Raw genomic sequence first — 25053 nt, 5'->3', positions numbered from 1 at the left:
CAGGCTAGAGAGAGCAGGATAAAGCTCCAGCACTCCCAGCTGAGAAGAAACACGTCCCGTCTTCACCCATTACACCACTCTGGCTCCTCAGGAAGACTCAAGGGAGTGCTCTGTGACCAGGAAGGGTGGATACAGGAGATCCATAGCTGTTGGGTAGTCAATTACCTCAGTTTTGCTGGCAGACTGGTTGCGTTTCTTGGTTTTGCTCTGTTTCTTCTTGCGTTCTTCAGTAGAGGTGGCAGGATTTGAGCTCGTTTTATCAGCCTTAGCTGGTTCAGCAGCTTTCTTCTCTGGCTCTAAAGCCACGGGTGTAGGAGGCTCTTCCTCTTCAGGGGGCAGCGGCAATGGCTCCAGGTAGTAACTGCGGGGCTTGGGTTTCAAGTGTGTGTGGTACAGAAGAAGCCTCTGCTGCTCCTCAAACCTAGACACCTTGCGATCCACCCGGACTGTCCCAAACCATCCCCAGGAGAGAGGGGCTGAGTGCTTTAAGCCCTCAAACAGATCCCAAGGGGAAATCTTCTGCTTTGTAGAGACTTGCAAACCCTTTAAAACAAAAGAGATAAGAACCTCCAAGTCCCTGTTGTTTCTCCTACGAGGGCACAGGAAACTCTATGCTTTCTTCAGGCTCTGTTCTACATGTTCCAGAAAACAGCCTGAGCCTTACTAGCGGTCCCTGCTCTTCCACATGGCAAAGCGGTCCTTTCTAAAGGCCTTCATCAACAACCTGCCAGTCTCCTTCATCCCATCTCTGCCAGTCTTCTGCACACTGGCACTGCCCAGTAACTCACGTGACAGGGATTATGGGTTCTCTTTATACTTTATATAGCCATGTACAAAACCAAAGTTTAAATAACTTCTCAGGCCATAGCAGCATGTATCGCCAGGCATTAACACACAGCTTTGCCCTTTCTGGACGTGGTTATGTGCCAGCTTGTCTGCATGCAGCCAGTCACTTCAAGCTCAGCAGGCTACAAGGCGCCGCATATAGATGCCTCCCAAGCTGTGTAGACTCAAGGCATCAGAGGACAAGGTGACACCTGCACTCAGGAGCTGTGTGATGCAGACTACAAAGGTTCACTTACCTCCTTCTTGAAGATGGAGTCAAATCCAGCTATTTTATTGCCTTTGGTGTCAATAAGGGATCCCTGAGGTTCACAGGTGATGACATCTCGGGTCTGCTTGGGAAGTGGCAGTAGCTGTCGCACCTTCTCCAGGCTGTCAGACTGCCGGTCCCCCAGCTCTTTCTGCACCAGGAGAATCGAGAAGACTTAAAGAATCGCTCAGGAAAAATCATCCAAAGCCCACCCTTGCCTCTTCTGGTGTCAACATCCATCCCTGCACTACCTGTCACTTTTGCATGCTTCAGCCCTACAGAGCCATTGGGAACAACCTCACTGCTTCATCTAAACAGCAGCAACAGGACAAGCACCATTCGTGAGACACAGGTAAATCTGCATAGCTGGACAACCACGACACAGCACACACCGCTCTCCATACCAGGCCTAGCGTCCCTCACCCTGAGTTTCTTGACAAGATTCATGTATGCCCGCTTGTTCTCCTCCATGCTGCCCTGAGAAATGCTGGACATATCAGCAGCCAGGGTGCCGTTGATGAGAACACTCAGCATGTCCAACACGGTGGTGAAGAGCTCACTGTTGGTCAAAGCAGAAAGGTCAAAGTCACCTGAAAAGCAGATATAAAGCCACTGCCATCATAGCAACACCAAACATTATTAGATTGCCGAGAATACTGCCTACAGTCAGAAGTGCCAAGCGCTCTTCAGACTAACCTCCCACACTAATCCTTCTTTTGCTTATACACCACAGGGTGTTCACACTTGACTCAAGTGCAGTATCACAGATTAAGACTGGCTTCCTGTCTATCCATTCAACTTCTCCAAAAAGCAGGTCCGGACTCAGCTCTCCCCTGCTTATCTCTCTGCATCTTGAAAGCCAAATTTGCTCTGGATGTGTCAGAGTGCACTTGAATACTAGGATTGTAGGTTGCTCTTGCTAGGTTGTACCCTGCTATTACTCCGAAGTCTCTTTTGACTGTCACAGTATTTCTGACAGATTGTCTAGAGAGACAGCTAGCTCACATGAGAAGAGGGGCCATGCTAACGACTGCCTCCCTTGGGAAGCGTGCCACAAAGTTACTTGTTTGACTGCATGTCCACGGTGCCGCTGCTGATGATGTCCAGGAGAAGGACAGCCCATTCAGTTGTCTGCTGTGTACTGCGTTGCACTGTGTCAAACATTCCCCCCACCTGGCAGAGAAAAGTAGTTTATTCACAAGGACACCATGAAGAAACACTAAGGTTTAGATGTGAGAAAGAAGCCTAAACCAGAGCAACTCCTACTGAGAGCTGCAGGAGACTGCAGTCAGCAGGACAAACCTCAGATGCAAGTTGTAGTGCTGGGGACTGCAAAAGCATTGAAATGGGAAGGCACATCTCCAAAACGGAGACCAAGGCGGTGGATTTCATCCTGGTGAAACAGAGCAAGGGAGTTTTTCCATGCACCCTGTCCCACTCAGGGCTCAAGACCTAGAAGCAGCACAAGTGCCTCTCCTACTTCCTTGCCTCAGGACACAAATAGCCCCTCCAGTGTGTTTGTGTGTGTGTTCAAAAAAAGGAAAAACAGCAGATAACTCTTCACCCCATATGGTTAAGCGGTTTTTCTCCAACTGCTCACCAAATTCAGCCGTAGTTTCAGGGCCTCATGCATCAGCTGCTTGGCTTTGCAGTCATCTTGGTACTGATCTTCCCGCCAATTAGTAACGATCTAAGAAATTTAGAAGAGAGGACAGACCTCACAAGCTATCCACTGAAGCTTATCGAGAGCAGCTTGTACTGCCTATTATCCACCGATTCAGACACGGTCAGCTCAAGCACCCTATCCCAACCATGGTAAGATCTTTGCCTTATTGAGCATATAATCAGACAGATGACATGCCCAATAGCCTGCCTACTGGTGGAACAAGCCCTTGAGGAAAGCGAGGGGAGAAGCAAGAGACCTACCTGCTGGACCTGACTGTACAGAGAGGTGAGGAGGCCTTCCCGCTGCTCATCCTGTCCTTTCAGGCACGTTAACACCAGTGACAGAAATGGCTGCTGGCTCAGGAGGGACATGCTGCAGAGAGAACAAAGATGGAGCTATACTGCCAGGCTGGAGGATCAGCACAGCAAGCATTGCCTGCCTTTTCCCCAGGACTAACCTCTTCTGCTTCTGGCGGTCCCGTTCTTTGCGGGACGATGACCCCAGATGTTGTCCTTTCTCCAGTTCTTCTCCAGCAGCTTTCAGCACATGGCCCTGCACTGATGTTGGAAGCTTGGCAATCAGAGGGGCCACCAGCCACACTCCTGATCTCTCCAGGGAGCTAAGACAACACAGGGCAGAAAAGCAGTTTGCAATCCAACCTACAATTCAGATTAATCTACAAGGCAGCTGCATGCTGGGACTACACCTACCTGAGGATGGGTTTGGATTTGTTGCTGGCAGGTGCAGCACTTGCTGAGCTACTGATATTGTTGACTCCATTGCCAGCAGAGCTAGCAGAGCTGGTCTCTGCTGACTGCTGGAACACCTCAATGGTGGCCTTGGCTATATTTTCTAACAAGGAATTCATCTCCTGGAGATAGGGAAGAAAAGACAGCCAAGTTCTTCTCTGAGAGCACCCACCGACAGGGCTCATACATTTCAACACAACTCAGTACAAACCCAGTTTGCCAACTTCCTCACGGCTGCTGCTCTTTGGGCCTCAGACTCATCACATCCTTCTGGTGCACGGCTTTCACAGGCCTGACACCCTGCTTATTTACTCTCTCCTTAGTCCAACTTCTGCCAGGCCACCTCCCCACCACCTCACAAGCAGCCACTTCAACACCGGCAACAAACATCCCTGTACGGTCCCTCTGAGCAGAAACTCACATTGTTTGCTGTCTGCTTAATCATGAGCTGTAGCTCCAGCGAAGACTGCCTCATGGTCCACTGGTCCAGATTCTGCAACACATGCACACATACTTCATACGAGTCCTTATCTCAGTTCAAACTACATCAACCCACACCCTCAGCTGCCATGAGAATGAGTATCAAACCCCTCAGAGGGCTGTATTTTGGACAACCCCGCTCTAACGTTTCATTAAGCAATTACTAGGATGCTCTTAGATTCTGTCAGGAGCCTGCACCTGTAAGATGCGTTTAATCCTCTGCCGCTGAGGATTTTCTCCTTCCTCATTGTCCAGCAGCCGATGTGGATAACAAATCAGCTGCATCAGCCTCTGGGCTTGTGTGCTGCTCAGGACAGGATCCTGCAAGTCATTGCTGTCTTCACAGAGGGACTTCAGACATCGTTCACCTACCCACTCCTGCAAGACAAAGGCAGAGTCAGCACAGCCAAACTGATGTCTGATTCTAAACCAGTGCCCCTGCTTTTAATCTCAGAGAGACGCAGGGAACACATCAAACTCAAAAACCCCCCACCTTATTCATATACAGTTATGGCTGATAATTGTTTCTCTTCATGAGCTGTACTATCCTGATTCAGCAGGCATCAAGCACAGCACAGCAATCACAACAGAGGAAACCTCAACTTTGACAAGTCAGCAGTGGTGAAACACAGTAGCTACTGTTTCTTTTGATAAAATATTGGTATGATTTAATAGTACACAGTCACTGCCATGCCCAGGCTCCATGAACGATGCCGCTTGGGCTCAAAAGATCAGAAGGGATCACTTAAAATTATTTGGTCTATTTCCTGCACAACAAAGCCCTAGAGCTGTCCTAAATTAAATAACTCAGGGCTGCAGCTAAGACTAAAAACTAGAACACGTCTTAAGGAAAAGCACACCCCTTAATTCTCAAATAGGGATGGAAAATACACTGCCATCCTTAGTAAAAAAACAATTACTTTACTTCTCAAAGCCTGGAAGGGGAAACAACTGACTGCACGCGAGCCATTTATAAAGTCACAAATCATGAGGAGAAGGGAGACAGAAAACTACCACTGCCAACCTCACAATTTCAGGTGGTGGTGCCTAAACGCGTGATAATAATAAAGGTAGCAGTTTCCAAAACAAACATGAGGTAGGTCCTTCTTCACACAATTTACAGTTAACTTGTAGAATTCATTACTGCAAGATTTTTTCATATCAAGAATTAATTAGGCAAATTCATGAAATTAAAATCTACAGAGGACTGCTATATAAGCACTTCTGTAGCCGCAGAGCAAGTCTGATCAGAGAATTCTTCCACTGAGAAATGACAACCAGAAAAGAGGGGAGGATCCAGTTCACGAAGCACAGGGGCTGGGAACAGTTCCTCTCAGCAGCAGACCACACTCTAAGCACTAAGTAGAGCATAAAGATCAGAAAGGCCAAACCTCTGGTTTGAAATCCTGGTGAAACCACAGCCTAGATCTTCAACTTCATCCCAGATGAAGTTTCTACTTTGACAATACACGTGATCTGGTGATATCTCCCATGCCTACTGCATTTCTCCCCTTCAGTGTTGCTACATCGTAATCTCTTGAAGCTTCTCTTCCTTAGGTACACAACATGCCTATCCTCGGGAAGACACTTTTTGTCATTTGCTCAGCTTCCTACAAGAATTCAGATGCGTCTCTGATCCGCTTTATTGGTATAATCTCACAAATATCTACAATCTTCAACCTTGAGAGACTTCTAGTCTCTCTCTCTGCAACATTTCCTTACAAAACAGCCACTGCCACAGGCTCCGTATTACTGAAGCAGAGTCCCTCATCTCCCTCTTCACAAGAGAGCACTAAGAACACATTTTCCAAGAACTACGGACAACTCCACCATCCCAATCATCAGATTCAGGTTGGCACCCTTGACTCAAGCCTCCCTCTTTGTTCCCACTGTGGTTTATCACAGCTCTTAAAAATTAACCTTTTCAAAAGGCCAGTCACAATTACTTTTATTACTTTAAACAGGCTAAAGGGCAGACCAGCAACTATGTCATAATCATTGGCACCTAAGAAAGCTTTAACTTAATTTCATAATCCGCTCCTTTTCCCCACCCCGTCATGAAGACTATTATATAATGTACACCTGAATACAAGATGCAACATTTTCTGAGTTTGAGAAATCACAACTTACAGGCTCAAGGCATTCTACAGACATTTTAGAATTGATAGTGCAAGTTCTGCAGCACCCACCACTCACATTGGAGGTGTTAACATTAAACTCATAATTTTACCAGCCCTTCACAGCTGCAGGAACCCTGCAGAAGCTCTGGCCTAATTTGGTGGTACTCACTAGGGTCTACTGAATGCTCACTCCTACATAACCAGTGCTGCCAACAATTGGTATAAGCAGTGATACCTGACCCTCCTACTCCCTCCTGTACACACACACACTTTCTACTGTTAGTCTAGTCCTTTCTACGTAGACTGGGACCAGCAAGGGAATATCTACTTCTGTTAAGTTTCAGTAACACCAAGTATATTGAATTTATGCTTGTAAATAGGTGGCTCCAATTCTTCTTTGGTAGCCCAGTAACATTGCTATATAGTGAGCCAACTAACAAACGGCAGCGTCACAAAGCATGAAGACAACATAGCACTAATGTGTTGTGTCTACACATTAGCAATACAGAAAGAATACAGGTTCAAACTGTAACTCTGCATCTTTCCAGCTGACAGAATAAATTTGCAACTAAGGCTAAGGACACCCTTCAACACTCATTTTCATACAGTAGCAGTTACAGCAACTCCACTCTGCAACCAAGCACCTTATTAGCCAGGTTTCAGCTCCTCAGATGTTCATTTTCCACAAAGGAACAGAAATACTGGTGCTGTCAGATTAGGCTAAGCAAAAGATTTTTGTTGTTGTTCCTTTAATTAACTAAACAGGGCACTGCAAAGCCCAGGGATACATTAACAGTCTAGCTGCAAGCAACACTTAAGCTGCATTCTGAAAGGCACCATTTATCACTTCAACAAGCTGTCTTTCTCATGCTTATCTTCTTTGCCTCCAGCACACATCTCAGCAAACCACTCCCCAAACTCGCTTCCTTGGACATGAGCCCTGTGCTGCTGCCAAAGCAAAGGGGATGTGCAGTCCCTGCATACTGCAACACCTAATTCTTGTCAACCGTTTGCCGCTCTGTTTTTTTTCTTTTTTCTTTTCTTCTAATGGCGAGCAATCCATAGCGCCATCACGTGGCAGAACCATCGCAGGTTCTTCACTGATGTTTCAAAGAACTACCTGCCAAACCCAATCTGCAGAAAGTCACCTGGGATATATCTGTCTGCAGAAGGGATAAGGACAAACCTAGATGGGACAGACTCACCTGTTGACATATACTCCTTAGTACATACTTGGCATAAATATCCAAGCTAGCCGTTTCTACCGTTACCACCCGACCACCAGCTTTCCTGGTGCCCAGCTCATCATCCATGAGATCATCGACACCTCCAGGGTGGGAAAAGCCAGAGCCTTTCAGTTCTGCATCTCCTACAAGAAAAGCACATGTGTCACTTAATCATCAATGCTAAACCCAAAGCCTGACCCACAAAACATCTTGAGCTTTTGTAAACTCTCTCTGTGATCAGTGATCTCTGCAGCTAAGAGATATGAACCACGTTCACAGCTCAACCAAAGAGCTTTAGACAAGCCACATACCCAACCAAAACAGATCTCCTCTGGCCTTCTGTCCAGCCAACACATGCAATATAGTGCCCTTCTCCCAACCCCTCCAAAACCACATTCTTACAGGTCGAGGCTAACACAGGTACACACCCAGAACAAAGACAGCCTTCAGCACTGCAAAGACTGCTCCATCCACAATACGATTCTGGGAAGCTGCCAGTAAGTGTCGGTCACACGAAGAGCGGATTCCCACCGTGGGTTTGTCTGCAAAGAGGACAACGGGGAAGGGCAATACCCAGCAAGAAAGGCGCAGGCTCCAGAGCTGCGTGAATTACATGCCAGCCAGTACCGCAGAATCCAGCTCAGAGAATCCCGAGGCTTTTTCCAACCGTAACATGGGCTCTGTTTAATTAAGTTTTGCAAAGTGTAGCGCCAATCACACTGTGACAACTGAACCATGAAATCCAACTGGGGAGCAGTGCCTGTGTCATGAACTCCAAGCTCCAACAGTACCCTACCCTAGACTACCGTCTAATCCTCTACGTCTCTAAACCTAGGCTATCAGGATACTGACGAGGAGCCAAGAACAGAGCTTCCTGGGCTGTTTCCACCATCAGACCAAAAAGGGAGCGCTGTAAAATAGCAGCTTCTGGCACCATGTTAAGAGGCTATACAGAGCTTTAGACATAAAAAAAAAAAAAAAAAAAGTAGTGATCATTATTTTAATGGCTTAGTGACGGCACGGCCACCTCTACTGGCTGGTTTTCCTGCCTCCAAGGGCCTCCTCCCCAACATGCCTGGCTACCACGGAGTGACATAAATGGAAGGATATTGTTCTTTGTCCTCTGCAGAAAGCAGTGTATCAGGCTTTGCCTGCTTTATTCAAAGCAAGCAGGTCATAATCTCTAATCATAGGGTCCAGTATCTCTTTTCTTGAGGTGCAAGAGCCTCAGTATTTTCACAATAAAGAAAGGCTCTACTGTCATTCACTTACTGCCATCTTGCTGGCATGGGTTCAGCTGCGGAGTCTTAAACAGATGGAGTAAAATCCGGCAGGTCAGACGTGCTCCTGGTTCCGAGTCCTGTTCACTGCAGGCTATGTAAAGAAAACAGTCAACTGAGATTTCTTAAGTGCTGGGACAGCTGACTCTCAATCCAAAAGCTATTCACAGTGCACTGCCCTGGAGCAGACAGTTGAGAAGCTGCAGCAGCCTTATTGTATTTACAAATATGGTGCATGTGCAGTAATTAACATGCAAGTGAGCATATCCATCCTCAATGACATGCACTGCATTCTGCTCGCTCCATCTTCCCAACTTCACCCTTTCAGAGTCTGGATGCTGCAATCCCCAGAGCAAAGTTAGGTACACTGGTGGCAGAGTAACGGCAGAGTGACCCAGGCACTGCAGGCCCAACTGGTCAGCTGGCTGCTCTAGACAAAATGCTGAGCTGAACCGTATCAGCAGCAGGTGGTGTACTGCTGGAGTTCAGAGCTGAGTACACTGGTCAGACAGCGTAGCTGGTAACACCTCTCTGTGCTTATTTCAGCTTGCATACAAACTCCAGAGAGCGAGACACTGAAAAGCCTCAGCACAACCAGTTTTTGATAGAAACCACAAGGCCAGAAACTCTCTGAAGCAAAACAATCAATTCTTAAGTACCATACTATAACAGAAGTATTGGAGGCGTGTTTCACAACTATGCGGTTCATAAAGTATCCATTAAGCACAGGCCTTTGAGCCAGAACTGAGACTAAGCCCAGCTTTCTGCAGGGATGCACTTACCAGCATTGAGAAGTGAGGGGATAGCAGCACAGCGAATCAGGTCCTCCAGCAGCAAGCACTGCCGGGCAATGAGAATGGCAACAAAGGTGGCCAAGGAATCATGGAAAGATAAGTCACTGACCTGGAAGAGAGGAGATCAGCCAGTGATCACAACAGCCTCTGCCTCATTCCCTCTGTCAGCAATTCCTCAGCTTGCCTAGGAGCTGGGAGGGGGTAGAAGGGCCCACAACCCCAGGTCAATGTCCATGAACAGCCCAGGCTGCAACAAACACCAAAAGGTAGCCCCGGCATTCAAAGCCTGTCCCCTGTCCTCAGAAGACAAAGCCTCCATCCCTTGTTCATTTCTGCCTTCTCCCAAAGGATCCCTCCACTCCTGCTTCAATTCCTTTTCCCCTTTTGAATGTTTGCACTTGCATCAACATTGCAGAGGAGATCATTGAAGCCACAGGTCCCATTATTGGAGGAACAGCACAAAGCTTTGAGCACACCCAGCCACTCGGCGCTTAGAGACTTGCAGTAGCCAGTTAGCTCAGCACACAGGATAGCAATGTCGTTCACCCTGTTAAATAACGACAAAAGCAGAGGGTCAACTTTGCTACTCACGCACAGCATCAGGCCATTGATTCTGTAAGGGACCCCAGCCTTGGCTCCTTCTTCCTCATACCTCAACACAGCCAAGGAATGGCAACTGGCTTTCTTATCCTCACCTAAAGATATTACTGTCTCAGTAGAACCATGAAAACTCTGCCTCTCACCTGTCTGGATCGTGGTGTCCCACACACACGTGCATAAGTGCATTACAGACAAAACTGTAGCGGTTGGCTGGATTTTCATTGAGGCTTTTGCCCAGGTTGGTGTATGTAAAGTTATGGGCAGATGGATTTTCAATAGTGTCAATCATGAACTCCGGTTCCCATAGCATGTTGGAGTCAGAAGGCTCAACGTTGCAGTAGATTGTGTTCTTCACCTTGGAGCAGAAGTCACTAAACAGGACAGGAAAGAGAGATTAGGAAAACAAAAAACTAAGCTTCCACTGAACTCTGATAAGGAAAGCAATCATGTGCAAGACAAGCCCTCCCTGGGCAAGAACAGGTGAAAACTCAAGATCACTGTGTACAGAGACTCTCCCAAAAGAGTGAAGCCGATTCTTTGTTGTGGAAGCACCTGGAAGTTACCCATGGGCTCAGCGAAGACCCGTGGGAATGGCTAGTCCAGGTCAGACTTGGGGGGAACACCAGCTGTCGGAACAGTTGATGCCCAGAGAGGAGTTTAAGAGCAAGGCAGGTACGTGGCAATACTGTTCCAGCATCCTTCCCCATCCTGCTGCAACTTAGGGCTCACAGATTTTCAGAGTTAAAGATAATGCTCTCCCCAATAGACTTTCCTCCTGCAAATTTGTCCACCTACTTTTTGAATCCAGCAGATTTTTTTGATGCTTACAACATGGAATGAGCTCCATGTTAACTATAAGAACTACAAAGTTCATTCTTTTGTACTGAACCTACTATTTGTTATTTTCTATTAATTCCTTTTTGTGCTTGTATCATAAGACATATTGAACATTCAGTTTTTCTCTTCCGTGGGGAGGAGATTCAGTTCCTAATAAGTCATTCCAAACCTCTGGTCATCTATCCACTCACCCTCCTTTGGGCCTAACTCCACATGCTTTTTGGAGTCTGTTGCCCCAACCCACAAGGCACAGTTGTACCAGGACTTAAATGGTGGCCTAATGACGCTCTCTGGTCTGTTCTCCATTCCTTTCCAAAACAATCCCTAACATTTAATTTGCTTTTTGAACTGTTACTGAACACTATGATGACATTTTCAATTATGTATCTGTTACACTCAAAGATCCTTTATCCAAGATGGATGATGGTATCTATCACTACACAGAGTTTGGAAGGGAACAAGGTCGGTCCTACGTGCATCATTTTATGTTTAACAACACTAAACTTCATCTGCCATTTTATCACCTGGTCACCATCACTGCACCCTACTACAACAATCTGCAGCCAAATTCTATTATTATATGCTGAATAACAGTTATATGAAAAGTTCTGAGACCACTCATACAACTTGTGATGCATAGAACAGCACAAGCGCTAGCAGAGTCCTGTAAGACTCCCCAGGGAGGGATCACCCTCAAAATACAAACTCCTTCCCACTCCTTGTCTCCATTTCTAAGCTATTGTTTGCCTGCTAGAGGATATTCCCTTTTATCTGTGGTGTATTACTTTAAACCCTTGCCGAACAGCTTTTGGGAATTCAGTGAGACTAATATCAGGATTCCCATTTCTGTATGGCTCCTTCAAGGAACCCCAAGGCACCTGTGATCACAGCACTCCCTCTTGTTCTCAATTCAGACCACAGAGAGACTTCAAAGGCTCTCAGCAGCCAGTTTAGGCAGCTGACACCAAGGCACACGCCACTCTCACAGACCCTCAACGAGGGGTAACGCTGAGGGCTAGACATCCCTATGCACTGGAAACACTCGTAGGGAGCAGGAGCTGTGAGAGAAGACAGAGTGAAGCACTGGGAAATGGGGCTGTCGGGAGAATTACCCCTTCACAGGATCACCTAAGCAAAAAGCCAGGGAGATCTGTGGACTCCATCTCTGGGCCGCTAAGGGAGGAGCTCCACAAGGAGGTGGTGGGGGCACAGTTCCCAAGAGAAGAACTGCAAAGGGCAGAAGGCCACAGAGGAAAGTAAGCCCACGGGGCAGAGCCTGGGGGCAACATCAGCAGAGCAGAACCTGAAGAGCCAACAGGGGCAGAATAAGGATAAGGACTGCAAAGCAGCACAAGAACAAACCCAGAACCAAGCAGAGCAGGTTCAGAAGCAGTCCAAGGACTATTAGGGAGCTGAGCACAAGCAGAGAACAACAATTAGGATGAACTGCTCGGTCATCAGAGATTGGTAGGAACAGGCCTCTCTACTTCTGTCCTCTACGAGTGGGGTAAGAACAGACCCGTAGAGGTGCTGAAGGCAATTTACCAAAAACAACGTGACGATCTAAGAGTCAAGATTATACACAGGGTCATTACTGCCTGTAAAACAGGCACTACTCCCAAGACTTCCGTTCCCCACTGAGAGGATCTCAGGGACAGTCCCATCAAACAAGATCACAAGCAAAGCTTAAGAAAAGGTGCTATACTGGTCAGCACCCACTGCATCCCACCTGTCTCAGACTCACCTAAAGAGCTCCCCGAATTTACTTTTGAGGTGACTGCAGGAGGTATACAGGTCGTAGAGATAGGCCAGGATACAGCGTTCTGCTGAGGAGCCATCTGAGCGGTTCATGCCATGTTTCACCACCCCACACAGGCTGTGTAGAGACAAAAAAAATGCTGCAGCAACAAGGAATAAGGAATAACCTCAAAACATAGATATCTTCCCGAGCTCACAGCAACAGTGCTCACTGGGTAACATATCCTGTCCCCTGCAAATTCCGTAAGCTGAACCCTCAAGCACAAAGTTTCCACCTTTTAGGAAGAACATAGATATATACCTGCCCCTTACAAGACCCCAGAAGATAGGCTACTTCCTTCCACATGGGAAGATTTCCTTACCCTTCGAAGACCTGAGCCATCTGGTCCTGGTTCAATATAAGGCAGGAGTGGTAGTGCCGCAGCACAGCCACGATGCACAGGCACAAGCTGGTGGTGTAGCTGCCAACAAGGTCGGAGGATTTCAACAGCAGTTCTGCCTCCACCACGCTCAGTTCATTCAGCAACTGTACCCAATGACAGAAAAACCCTTCAACAGCCACAGGGGTAAGGTATGGTCAGAAATGGAGCAGGCACACTACACCTACAGCCTATAGGACCTGCCAGGAAAGGGACTGGCAGGCGCTTTCTGCCTAGAGATGTACCCCTGGAACAGTTGGCACCCCATACTTAGGCCCAACGTCTCACTCGGGCAGTACAAAGGGGCTGTCAGTGCTTGTATGTCAGAGGGTGATTGGGATATGGCCACAGATAGCAGCAGGCAGCTTGTTTGGCAATTCTGTCCTGCATAAATCTCACTCAGCTCCCTTTTTAAGGCTAACAGCCTCAATTCTGTCAGCGACCATAGCAAGGCTTCAAGAGACACCTGGCACAGGCTGCAGAAACAGCAACAGGATTTCAGCAGGATCCAGAAGGCAGCCTGCACTGCCATGTGCCAAGGATCCTTCCAGGGGGGTGAGGTGGAAGAGCTGCCAGAGACAGACGAACCCCTTCTCACTCAGAACAAGGCCTTGCTGCAGCCAGGGACAGAGATGCGATGCAAGTCCTTTGGAGACAACCCTGAAGCCTTTGGAAGAATAATCCTCAGAAGAGAACATGTAAGACTACCTGCCACAAACAACCTACTCTTAACAGCTGCAGCCCAGGAGCACCGCCATGACCACGTAATCTGACCACCTCCATGACACAGGTCAGAGGGTCACCAATGATTCCAGGAGCAGCGCAGCTATCACAGCACAGATCTGCTGTCTTTCAGGCTGATGATGCCCTCCCCAGGAAGCGTTTGAGCACACTGCACTTACCTGGATGGCAAAGTCGATAAGACCACTGATATTGAGTGAATACTCCATCAAGTCAAATATGAACTGCACGTGCTGTACCAGAGGCAGGTGGTATGACATTCCCAAGGCAAAGCTGGTGATCTGTTCCAAGACATTGCGAGATACCTGCAAGCGCAAGATGACACACAATACTATCTCCCCTTGCAGAAGTCCCTCAGCAGGCCCATCTCCCTTTCCTTCCAGGAAGCTGCTCTCAGTCAGGGCCCAAGAAGGATGGCAGTCTTCAAAGTTTCACATACCTGAGATGTGACTTGGTGCTGATCAAAGTGAGAAAGGTGCTGGAACTTTGCAAAAATATCTTCAGCTGTTGGGAATGCTTCTGGCTTGCTCTTTTTCCTCTTCTGTCCTTCCTCTCCACCTACCAAAGTTGGGAGGATCAGAAAATAGTATTAGGCTACCTTCCTCATCAGAGGAGGACCAGACATCAACGATCAGCACCTGCCGGTCCCTCAGCAAGACCAGCCCCTGCCATGCAGCACAGCCAAAAAGCCTGAGTCCCAGACCTTATGCTGATAAGGATCATCTTGAATTCAAAACAATAAACTGCTGAGGAAGGAATTCCTAACCTGAGAGTAACACCAGGATTAACATCTAGTTTATCCCAAATGAACATACTCCTTGAAAGGAGAAAATAGTTTCTCTCTCGATTTAGAGGTACACTGATTCCCTGAGGAAAACCGATGTTCTGGATTGGAGATGTTCAGCCTCAAAACTTCTTTGTCAGATCACCCCATCTTTTAAAGAATCATCTTTCTCCCACATTTCAAGTTGCCTTTCAGGAAGCAGACTAAGAGAGAAAAAAAGTCATAGCCAGATTCTCAGCTGATGGAAGTCAGAGGCTTTCTATTGATTTTGACACAGCTATCCAAATTGCACATCCTATGCATTTAGTGTGTGCCCCAAGCATAACGGTATGCTACATTTAATCAAGGTCTTTGCCGAACATGCATAGGCAAAGTCCTCTTTGCTTCTCGTGCACAGATCTAAATGCAAGAAAATAAAATTGAAAAGCCAAAATTTTGGTCACGGTCTCACTCTGAACCTTTATATGACTTAATCCTCCTATGAAGAGAAGTTCAATTAAACAGATTTTGTCAGGAGGCAATCAATTGCCTTACTTGCTGGTTAGTATGCTCGGGAACAGAGCACCATTCCAGACTCTCAGTGACTGGTACAGCTTACCAGGCACTGTAGATTATATAAAATCCTTTCACTGTGAGACTTCAGACAAAGGAGCCAGCCAACTGGAAAGACGCTCCTACTTCAGAAAGGAGTGGCTTAAGCTCTACTAACCCGTCTCTGCAGTGCTCTTTCTGTTTAAGACTTTTAGAATGTCTTTGGTTATTTTCTTGATCGTATGCCGAGCATCATCCCGTTGTTTTCCAACCCCAAAAAGAACTACTAACCGCTGGTTACACTCATGACTGCATGACTCCTCCTAGGGAACCAAAAGAGACAACTGCATTAGCAACTATGAGGCTGAATGCTTTAATCTTCCTTCCTAGCTGGATCTCTTAAAGGAAAAGGAAAGCTTCATCTCAGAAGTTGCTATGAGAGTAAGCAAGGAGACATCTTAAGTAGATCACCTCCTGCAGCAGCGCAGGAAAGCATGACTGTTCCTTACCCACCCAAAGCAGTACCGCAGGGAAACACAGCGGCCTCATGAACAGAGCACAAGGCAGTAACAGGGGAGCGGTTATAAGCAGATCTCATACCTGAGGAATAGGAAAGTGTGTTGCATACTGGATGTGCCGAGGCTGGTCATACAGGGATGCTAGCATTCCTTCCACAGACTTATCCTTCAGCAGAGGCTTTGCTTCCTTTTCAGGATCTGGTTTCTCAGGGGAAGGGCTGGCTTTAGATTCACAATGCATTGGAGGAGAAAACATCTAGGGAGACATGAGAACAAAAAAAGCTAGGTAGGGAACATGGTCATGCAACAGTGAAGATTGCTGAAGGAAGGTACATCTGCTCAGGCCGAAAAAAGGGCAGGAAGAGGGCACGTTGGAGAAACATCCAGTTCTTGGGGCAATGACCAAGGCAACAAGTTAAGACACTATTCCCATTTCTGCTTCTGATCCATGTCGTATAATGAGTTAAAAACAATACGAAATAAATAATCACAATTTAGGATTTTGGAAACAACCATCTCCACAGAACAAGCAAGGATCCTGGGAAAGCCACATAGTTCTGTACATCACACCTAACATACCTTGAAAGACCAGAAATGGCTGCAGAAATGTAGGTACTCAGGGATTTTTTAACCACCACAAGTTATTTTTATTACTAAGTGCTTCAAAGCATTCTGCAACCATGAACTATGCCTGCAAATATTATGAAGAACCATAAAACTGAAGTAGTACTGAAGGCCACACAGTACAATGACAGCAGAACTGTGTCTTCTCCCAGGTGATCAAGAAAACCCCTGCCAACACTAACTGGTCACTCCCAGTCTCCTGGTGGTATCACAGTCATCCATTTCCCACCCACTTCCAAGCAGCCCATTTCCTACCATGCCCAAACACTGGGCTAGCTAGTGGCCAGAGCATAAGGGGTCCCAGGAATGACTGGGACTCACTCTACTCTGACAGACTCCAAACTGCGTAACCAGGTTATATGGACCTTTTTACAGTGTCAGCTGCCTTGCAACCCACCCAATTCCAGCACACTGGCTCTACAGTAGAGAGGGGAAAAAAATACTGAAAAGAAAACTGGTTCTGTTTTACCTTAAACCAGGACAGGGAGTACTCGCACAAAAGTAAGGCACGTGCTGTCCCTGGACCCACCACAACATACCGACCTACTTACTGAGTAGCAGGTAGAAAACGCAGGAACGTACCGAAAAGTCTGTCTTCTCCATGTCATCAAAGAGCATGCTGGAGTTGTGGTCGATGTCCATGGGCTCAGAAAGACCTGTGTCCTGGGAAGAGACAGAGAGCTTTACATCTCAGTGATGCACCAAGGAACAAGAGGGTATTTGTTTACTACAGCACTCAATGCCCATGTTGGACAGTAATAGCAGTATGACAACACACCCACGGTGCCTGGCAAGTTGGAGCCTAATACACTGCAAATATCCCGGTACAGGTCTCGTGCGGCACCTCATGATACGCTGCTCTGCTCCGAGCAGTGCAAGATTTTCCTGTCTACCCCTTTACATTCTGCAGGTCCTTTCCAGCCTTCTACTTTTGAAACTGAAATACTAGGGAAATAGGCTGGGGGAAGGAGAAGCATGAGTCACTGGTACCTCCTCCAGCAGGTAATAGCAAGGAGGCTGACAAGCTGGCAAAAACAGGCAAGCACAACACGGGAACATGTACAGGAGGGCCACGGTGCTTGTGCTCTCACCTCTAGCTTGATGCCACTGTTTCCCTCGGTCTCTTTCCTGTCATGCTCCTCAGCAGGGTCATCGAAGGGTGAGGGCGGGCGAGGCCCATGAGAATCCATGGCGAGATCACCCCGGGAGATGAGCGTGCACATATAGATGTTGTGAGAGAAGACATCATGTCGGATTAGCTCACAGAACAGCAGCACCAGGTTAAAAAACTCCACCTTCTCATTTTCCTTCCCAGGATCAGCTGCAAGGACAGCACAGAAAGTCAGGGCTACCAGAGTTGTTCTGCAGCACTCTGAGCAACACCAGCCACCTCACCTACGGCTAGAGAAAGTGTTTCCAGAGATCTCAATGTAGCAAATGACTGATACGCAGTTCTGAGATTACAGCAGGGACTAAAAACAGAAAGCCCAGATTCAACAGGTGGCAATTACGGGAGTCAAAAGCTCTCCAGTTAGCCACACAGACCAGAGGCAAAGGACTTTAGCCTGGAAGTGCCACTGCTGGGTGTACAAACAGTTGGCTGCATCATACAGAGTTGTACCCTGTCCCCCTTAATCTGCTTGCATTACTTCCACTGAGAAACTATTTCAGAGCTTTACCACTTACTATTTAGAAACCCCCCTCTAGCCTAATCGGGGATTAATTCAGTCTGAGAACTATAGTAATTTATTCTTGGTCAACACTCTGCTAACAGAAGTGCTTCTGCATTATCCTTCTGTCACCTGGCCCTCCAGGCTGCTTTCCCTCCCTCTCCAAGGTATGCTCTGAATGGCAAGGAAGCCAGAGAGAGAGTGTTTAGGTGCATCCAGGACCTACACACTAGAGAACAGCACACAGATTCAAAGTTTGCAGGAGAGTGAAAGCTAGAAACCGGGGGGACCACAAATTCTTACTACATACTTAGCATAGGAGCTTGAGTGTCAAGGAACTGCATAAGGACATCCTGAAAGACAGGAGCACTGGCTGCTGAGAGAGAGCCCGAGGAGATGGAGCCCTTCTCATCCACGACTTCAGAGTCCCCACATCTCTGTGGAAACAGAAAAAAGTACCAACCACTGTCACAGAGGAGAAATTCACTATCTATAAACCCCAAAAAGAAGTCTTCAATCCGATTTTCCTATCTGGCACTTATAGGAAAGCCACCACACAGGTTTCTGGAAACTACTTCACAGTCTCCAAGTATGCCAGTACTTCCGCAGTGCAATCACCTGTCTTCAAACATATCCAAGAAATGGGATACACACCATCCCACCGGCTCATTTATGACCTACTTTGGGTTAGAGGGAGCAAATGCCATAATTAACAGCACTAGTGTCAAGAGGTATTGCGCCAATCAGCCTTTGCCTTTCAGTGTAAGATAATCGTAGTTCGGTAACCTCTGCTCTCCTTTAGTGCTGCTAGCCTTCCAGGGAAAAGGACTTACCTCAGCCTCTATCTCTGCCTGACGCTTCTCCAGGAGTTTGGCCACAACCATAGCCCTGTGGCGTCCAGAGCGTTTATAGCTGACAGCCCACTCGCACAGCAAGGCCACCACTGCGTCGTCATCTGGGGAGATCTGTTGAGACATACGCACTACAGTGAGAACCCGAGCCGAAGAGAAGAGGAGAACAGTCCTGAGGCCTCTGGTTGGATATAACAGCAAGTCTTCTTCTAGTAGAACAAAGCCTGAAGACTGCTACGTTCCCCTCTACCTACCACGGAGGACAGATGTCAAGCTAAAGCCCTCCTGCTTTGTCTCTACATTGCAATATGAGGTGATCCACAGGCCTTGACAAATCTGTATGCTGGCTTTGCTTCAGAAAGTCATCTCTCTCACAGCAGTACACCTATGGAGTGCTAATCTTAGCACAGAGCGAAACACAGCTTCTCGACAGCGTTATACAAAGTATGTAAACTACCAAACTACTAAATCCGCAGCTCACTTCCAGGAACATAGTTCGCACTATGGTCCTACACATCATAAATATGTCACCTCCCAGGCTAAGAGGAACTTGAACTGTGAGCTCCCAGACTGCCAGGAAGCTGCTGCCACCCCAGAATTTGACAAGGCTAGCATATACTTCTCTCAGAGAGATAACATGTCTTTATCATCAATCTACTATCTGGACTGATGTCTTCCATCAGGAGACTCTCCTCAGTTAGCTGTGTGTATTTCTCAAGCTTAGAGGTATTTGTTAGCGTGGACTTTCTAGAGCAGAGACCCCCCCCATTCTCACTTTAGTACCTCCCCAACTTAGGGCTGCCTGAAATCCTTTTCAATGGAGATTGCATCTCGTGGCCAAAGGCCACTACCTAGTCAGCTCTCGGCAGATACAGCACAGTAACCGTGGAATATAAACAAGAACATAGCACATCCAAGACCAGGGCCCAGCAACAAAGTCCCAAGGCACCTCATGACTGTCTTTGGTTGGACCCAGCCCAAATATCCTGTTATACAAGGAATCCAAAGAGTTGCTGAAGTCAGATCTTTCAAAGCTGTGACTGTCCAGAACTTCTAAAGTGTGCAAGACACGGCCAATAGTGAAACCTAGAAGAGAACAGAGAAGAGAAATGTGTATTTGGCAACTGGTACAATGGACTACAGAGCAAAAGTTTCTGTGAGCACATTGCTCAGGAGACTGCCTAAAGAAAGCCGTACCAGATGGGAAAGGGTCCACCTAACTTAGTACCCTGACTCTCACAGCAGCCAACAGCAGATGTTAGGGGAAAGCATCAGAACATGGCACGTATGCAAGAGTATTGCTCGCTGGTACACATTTCCAGCTTCCAGTAAAAGAAACTCCCCCTATACCTGGGGAAACAGACCCATGCACGATTTTGTACTGGAAAGAAAGAGAGCCATTTGGTTTTTTTTCACTGCTGACAGTAAACACCAACAGCAGCAAACAGGAAAAATTAAAGAAAATAGCCAGATGGGAAGTTTCTCAGGGTAACACATTGAACAGGGGGAGAGAAACTTTAACCTACAGCAAGTTACCTGCTGTGGTTTCCTGGCACTTGTCAAATGACCAGCGAACTTCCACAGCCTGGCCACGCTCCTTAATCTGCTGCTCAATTTCACGCAGCTTTGCTCGAACCTAAAAGCAATGGACTTGTGTAAACATATAAAAGGATGCCATCGAAGTCCTGTGTACAAAATTATCAGAAAACAAAGAGCATGACAGTAGTTCTACTCAAGGTTAGATTCTGCCCATCTTCCAAGGACATCACTCTTTTGCTTATAGCAGAATGGGAACAGCTAATTCCTTGGGAGTGAGACAGCACCTCCAGCTCTGCTTATCACACAACATGAAAAGAAAATCCTGAAAGAGCCAAGATACAGCTATTATCCTGGACCACAAGAGCTCCCTTTTTTGAAGGCTGCTCACCTGCTGTGTAAAGGCTGAATTCCCTCCTGGCATGGGCAAGTTGGATGGAGCTATAGGCAGGTGGTCCAATGGAGAGCCGGTCTTTATCCTGCTATCAGTCAATGAGTAATGCCACACAAGGGCACTTGGGCAACACAAAATTATACTCTGCAACAGAGAGAAAAGTCAGGATCATTGAGCAAATCAAGGTGAAAACAACTAAATTCGATTGCTTTCCACAGAAATAACCGCTCCTTTATCCTACTGCCCAGGCATTCATCATCCTATACACATACTTACTATTTAGATTTTTTTGTTCTAAGCTCTGAAAGAGTCTTTGGGATAAAGACCATACGACAGTAGAAAAAAGCAGACTAGTATTTTTGCTGCACTGTGTTTCTTGCCCTAGGTATGCTTAGGAAGCCAAGAACTGAGTTACATGTTGTCCAAAAGCAGCATCATGTTGCTGTAGAGCTCCCTGCTGCTTCTAAAGAGAACTTATTTTCTACAGCTCGCATCATCAATGCACAATCCAACCCTTGTGGTCCAGGAGCAGTATTTACATTAGTGACTTACAGCCCTCATCAAGAGTAAAGGGTGAGAAGTATGAGTCAACAGACCCAAACTCATTACACTATGTTATTTAGTAATTACAAGTAGGATTATAGTAAGGGTTATAGTAACAATACTATTATATACGCGTTTTCATTCTTTTATCATCTTGTACAGACACCCACACAAACATAGACAAAACTTCATTGAACGATTCCCAGGACACACCCCTACAGCTTCTGGCTCACAAGGAGCGAGGCATTAAGATGGACAACCAAGGCTGTTTTAAACACTCAAACCAAAGAATCCATCATACCTCGGGAACACTTGAGCAAAGGTTAATTATGTACACTGTTAGAAATGCATCTGTGTCCTGCCTGACTCTACCCAGCCTTACCTTTCCTTAGGTAAACTCCCAAATGAAGGATTTTTATATTTAAAAAGACATGTTTTATCACACAGAATCTAGGAAAAAAACAACTTTAAACTTCTTAAACTGAAAGTGACCAAGAAAGATTTAATAGGAATACAAAGGGGTTGTTTATAACCCCCACATTGCTCTCTAGCCCTTGCAGACAGATCCTTACTTCTAGCCAACTGCACTCTAGGAATTTTCTTTCTACCCTGTTTGAGAGCTAGCTGGCTGGCTGCTCCTTAAGCCTGTCAGGGCTCCTTGATCTCAAGTTTCTCTGTTGAGATGCAGGTTCCCAAGCTCTGTGCTCTCTTCCCACCCACCTCCTGCTCCATCCTGCACTCTCTGGAATCTCCTGTGCTTTAACACGCTCCTCTCCTACCCTGGAAGGGGCGATCTCCACTCCTCCTGCAGGGACTCACCTAACCTAGTCACTCTCCTCTTGAAGGAGAAAAAACACAACCACAAACACACGCACTGAACAGAACTCACATATCTCCCTCTGACACAAGGACAGTATGGACCAAGTCTCACAGTGACACAACAGCATTTGCCTTTCTAACATCTATCAATAAGGCTTCAGCATCCTTGCCCTTTTACTGCAACGTAAAATTTAATCAATTCCAAGTATAAAGATTATGAGTTTGGAGTGACTCCTTTTCCTAGCCTGCTGACACTCCTGAGGAGAGCGATCTGCCTCAACCACTGAAGTTCTTCCATAAAGAAGTGGGAGGGGTTGTTTTTTGTGTGCGCTGGTTGTTTGGCTTGGGTTTTTTTTGTTCTATGGGGGTGGGTTTTTCTGATGGGGACTTGTTTGTTTTTAAGAGTTCACAAAATTACAGTCTTTCATTTCTGGCATAATTTCCTTTCCTAGATGACAACATGCTACTGAGATATATAAGATGAAATAACCCTTTCTTTCTCATGCCCTCTTCTGCAAAACTTTTCCAGCCATCTGAGGCACCTGTGAATAGAGCAAAAGGCTCTAATCACAACCCAATTTTCTTATGCAAGTCAGTCAAGGGCACTGCTACAGCACTGATGTTTGCTATCAAAGCTCTGTAGCACATCGGCAAAGACCTACCCTTTGACAATCGTGGTCTGATATTTCTGTACAAGTTGCCAATTCAGGTCATAATGATTCTTCTGCAATGGCATACAATATAAACTATCCCTGTTGAGCCCACTGTCACCAACAACTACTCAAACCTACCTGGAGGATGCAGCTGAGCCCATATACCACTGGCCGGTGCTGGGGACACAGCAGTAAGTCGCTGAAAGGGCTGGGAGGAGGATTCCCTGCAGCTGGCTGAGGGGTGGGAGTTGAAGGAAGAGCATTCCCTGTCTGGGCAGACAGGATGTGGGGTGGGTGCCCGCCAGCACCATCCAGCTGCATAGCAAGCCTGCGGGTGCAGAAGTAGGCCAGACGTCTGGACAGGTACGCAGACTGCACAAACTCTCCAGAGTACTGTAGGGAAGAGGGAGGGAGGAAAACGTCCTCGTTACAAGCAACACAAGAGAAACCCTTGAACCTCTCAAAGTAGTATCATGCGTTGCACTGCCTTGCAGAAACAGTCCATTTTCACAGAGCTTCTTAGCATCATCAATCACCCGCTGGCTACAGAAAAACCTTTTAAATGGTCTATGGCAATAACTTGATGTATCTAAATGTACCCACACCCACCCAGCCTTCACAGGGCTTCAAAGGTCTGTCTACAATCTGTCGCAAAAGAAAGAAAAGCCGTTTCCACATAGTGGTGCATAATGAGTCCAACTATCACAGCTATGATGCAGGCAGGGATTGCCAAGTCCAGTGCAGGGAAACAGGGTTAAAGGAGAAAGAAGCAGAAGAGACCAAGACTAAAAAGGTTTCCTTGCATGAGCTAAGAACGATTCTCAGAGGGACACTCCCTAGTGTTCTCAGCGCAGAATAGCTCATCATTCCTTAGGCAATAGGAAGGTGACTGACAACAGCAGAAGTAAGTGCTCTCCTGAAGCAAGTACGTATTTCTCACCCGCAGCAGCAAGGGTAGGAGCATTTTCAGAAATTCATCTTCTCCTGACCGTATCTTCTCAAAGCACTCGAGGACCCACGTCAGGAATTCATGCCGGTCCAGCATGCCATCCTGCACACAGATAAAGGCAGAGCAAACAGACAAAAGCTGAAGCAACATCCACTAAGGAAAGGCAGAGCAGCAGCAGCTGCTTGCTTTCTATCAGTGGAAATAACTCTAGAAGCTTGTGAAGTTCTGTACTATCCCTGTTCTACTACAGAGCACAGAACTGCATCCAGCCCTAACAGTCTATTCACAGGAAAAGAGAATATCGTGCAAAAACAAATCACTTGCATCCACTTCCCCTAGCCCTCCTCTGCCACGCCCCCACCCAGCAGCCCCCTCCAGTCCCTCACCTGGAACATGAACATAGCTAGTTTCTCATTGTAGTCCCACTGCTTCAAAGCTTGTTCAACCTCTTGCGGCATTGGCCCAGATGGTGAGCCACAGCCTTGCCCTGGGAGCTGCCTATAGAACTCCGCAATTTTCTGCAGCTGCTCTGACAGGTACTTGGTGATGATCTGCGTCCATTCTGGAGAAGAGGAAATAGGTTAGCAAGAAGTGCCATGGTAAACAGAGGCAGGAAAGAACCAGGCTGGTGCGCAGGTGGAAACCCAAAAAATATCCTGTCATTTGAAAAGGACAGGAAGACAAAGAAAGAAAAGTAAGTGCCACAATATTAGCTTTGCTTGTGGCCGGGGGGTGGTAGGGAAGAAGAGATATCCAAAGAAATAGGGAACAAGGGGAAAAACTTCTGTGTTTGGGGGGCAGGGTTACTTTTGTACAAGAAAAGTTGTGAAGAAAGATTCCTCTCAACAACTGCACTTGTTGAGAATCAGCAGGCAGAGAGAAGAGGCTTTCCAGCGGGGAGCAGTGTTAGGCCAGCCTGGTTTAGCATCCTCGATAATCTGACAGACAGCAGAAACACTGGAAACTCTTCAACTCTAAACTTGTTCTTAATCTCTTTCAGATATCAGTGTAAAGCCATGATCAATAGTTTTTTTCAATAATTGTTTTTACTAAAACCTAATTGCATAAGAGAAACTCAAAATACAAAGTGACAGCACGATTACACTCCTCTGGGACAACGCAGATGGCAAAACCCAAGGTGAAATATGCAAGAATGTGAAAAAAGCAACACTTACAGGGTGAGCAGTAGGACAAACACTCAAAGGCACAGGAAAGTAAATGAAATAAATACATCTAACAACGCAATCAGCCTCCAGAAATAGAGCTAAGAAGCCTGTGTAATTTTTATACCAAAGATAAGCAAGAAGGGAAAAAAAAAAAAGTATACATGGACTTCAGCTGCTAATACTTCTTTTGAAAGGAATGTGGTTGGCACCCATAGACACAGCCATACAAACCAGAAAAAAACAGGGCAGCTC

General features: G+C 46.6%; 1 protein-coding gene across 2 annotated transcripts in view; it reads right to left on the bottom strand.

Annotated features, from left to right (window-relative positions):
• MED12 (mediator complex subunit 12) overlaps positions 1 to 25053 on the bottom strand; it is a 38555-nt gene that overhangs the window by 9588 nt on the left and 3914 nt on the right. For both annotated transcript variants that reach the window (XM_054214184.1, XM_054214183.1), the window contains exons 5-36: positions 24022 to 24197; positions 23627 to 23737; positions 22825 to 23079; positions 20669 to 20815; positions 20278 to 20377; positions 19691 to 19827; positions 18724 to 18855; positions 18201 to 18327; positions 17312 to 17541; positions 16803 to 16883; positions 15679 to 15852; positions 15257 to 15401; positions 14203 to 14321; positions 13925 to 14068; positions 12966 to 13129; positions 12590 to 12721; positions 10152 to 10379; positions 9811 to 9955; positions 9397 to 9517; positions 8607 to 8708; positions 7763 to 7876; positions 7314 to 7477; positions 4187 to 4366; positions 3930 to 4001; positions 3470 to 3630; positions 3217 to 3378; positions 3020 to 3131; positions 2694 to 2783; positions 2157 to 2266; positions 1517 to 1652; positions 1083 to 1244; positions 166 to 543 (exon numbers count right to left, since the gene is read on the bottom strand). In XM_054214184.1, the coding sequence (XP_054070159.1) occupies positions 166 to 543; positions 1083 to 1244; positions 1517 to 1652; positions 2157 to 2266; positions 2694 to 2783; positions 3020 to 3131; positions 3217 to 3378; positions 3470 to 3630; positions 3930 to 4001; positions 4187 to 4366; positions 7314 to 7477; positions 7763 to 7876; positions 8607 to 8708; positions 9397 to 9517; positions 9811 to 9955; positions 10152 to 10379; positions 12590 to 12721; positions 12966 to 13129; positions 13925 to 14068; positions 14203 to 14321; positions 15257 to 15401; positions 15679 to 15852; positions 16803 to 16883; positions 17312 to 17541; positions 18201 to 18327; positions 18724 to 18855; positions 19691 to 19827; positions 20278 to 20377; positions 20669 to 20815; positions 22825 to 23079; positions 23627 to 23737; positions 24022 to 24197 (4811 nt within the window). The remainder of the gene's footprint in view (positions 1 to 165; positions 544 to 1082; positions 1245 to 1516; positions 1653 to 2156; positions 2267 to 2693; positions 2784 to 3019; positions 3132 to 3216; positions 3379 to 3469; positions 3631 to 3929; positions 4002 to 4186; positions 4367 to 7313; positions 7478 to 7762; positions 7877 to 8606; positions 8709 to 9396; positions 9518 to 9810; positions 9956 to 10151; positions 10380 to 12589; positions 12722 to 12965; positions 13130 to 13924; positions 14069 to 14202; positions 14322 to 15256; positions 15402 to 15678; positions 15853 to 16802; positions 16884 to 17311; positions 17542 to 18200; positions 18328 to 18723; positions 18856 to 19690; positions 19828 to 20277; positions 20378 to 20668; positions 20816 to 22824; positions 23080 to 23626; positions 23738 to 24021; positions 24198 to 25053) is intronic.

This window comes from Rissa tridactyla, chromosome 9 (assembly GCF_028500815.1).
Source record: "Rissa tridactyla isolate bRisTri1 chromosome 9, bRisTri1.patW.cur.20221130, whole genome shotgun sequence".
Classification (NCBI taxonomy): Eukaryota; Metazoa; Chordata; class Aves; order Charadriiformes; family Laridae; genus Rissa; species Rissa tridactyla.
The sequence above is the reverse complement of the archived record's forward strand: the minus strand, read 5'-3'. Positions and strand labels throughout refer to the sequence as shown.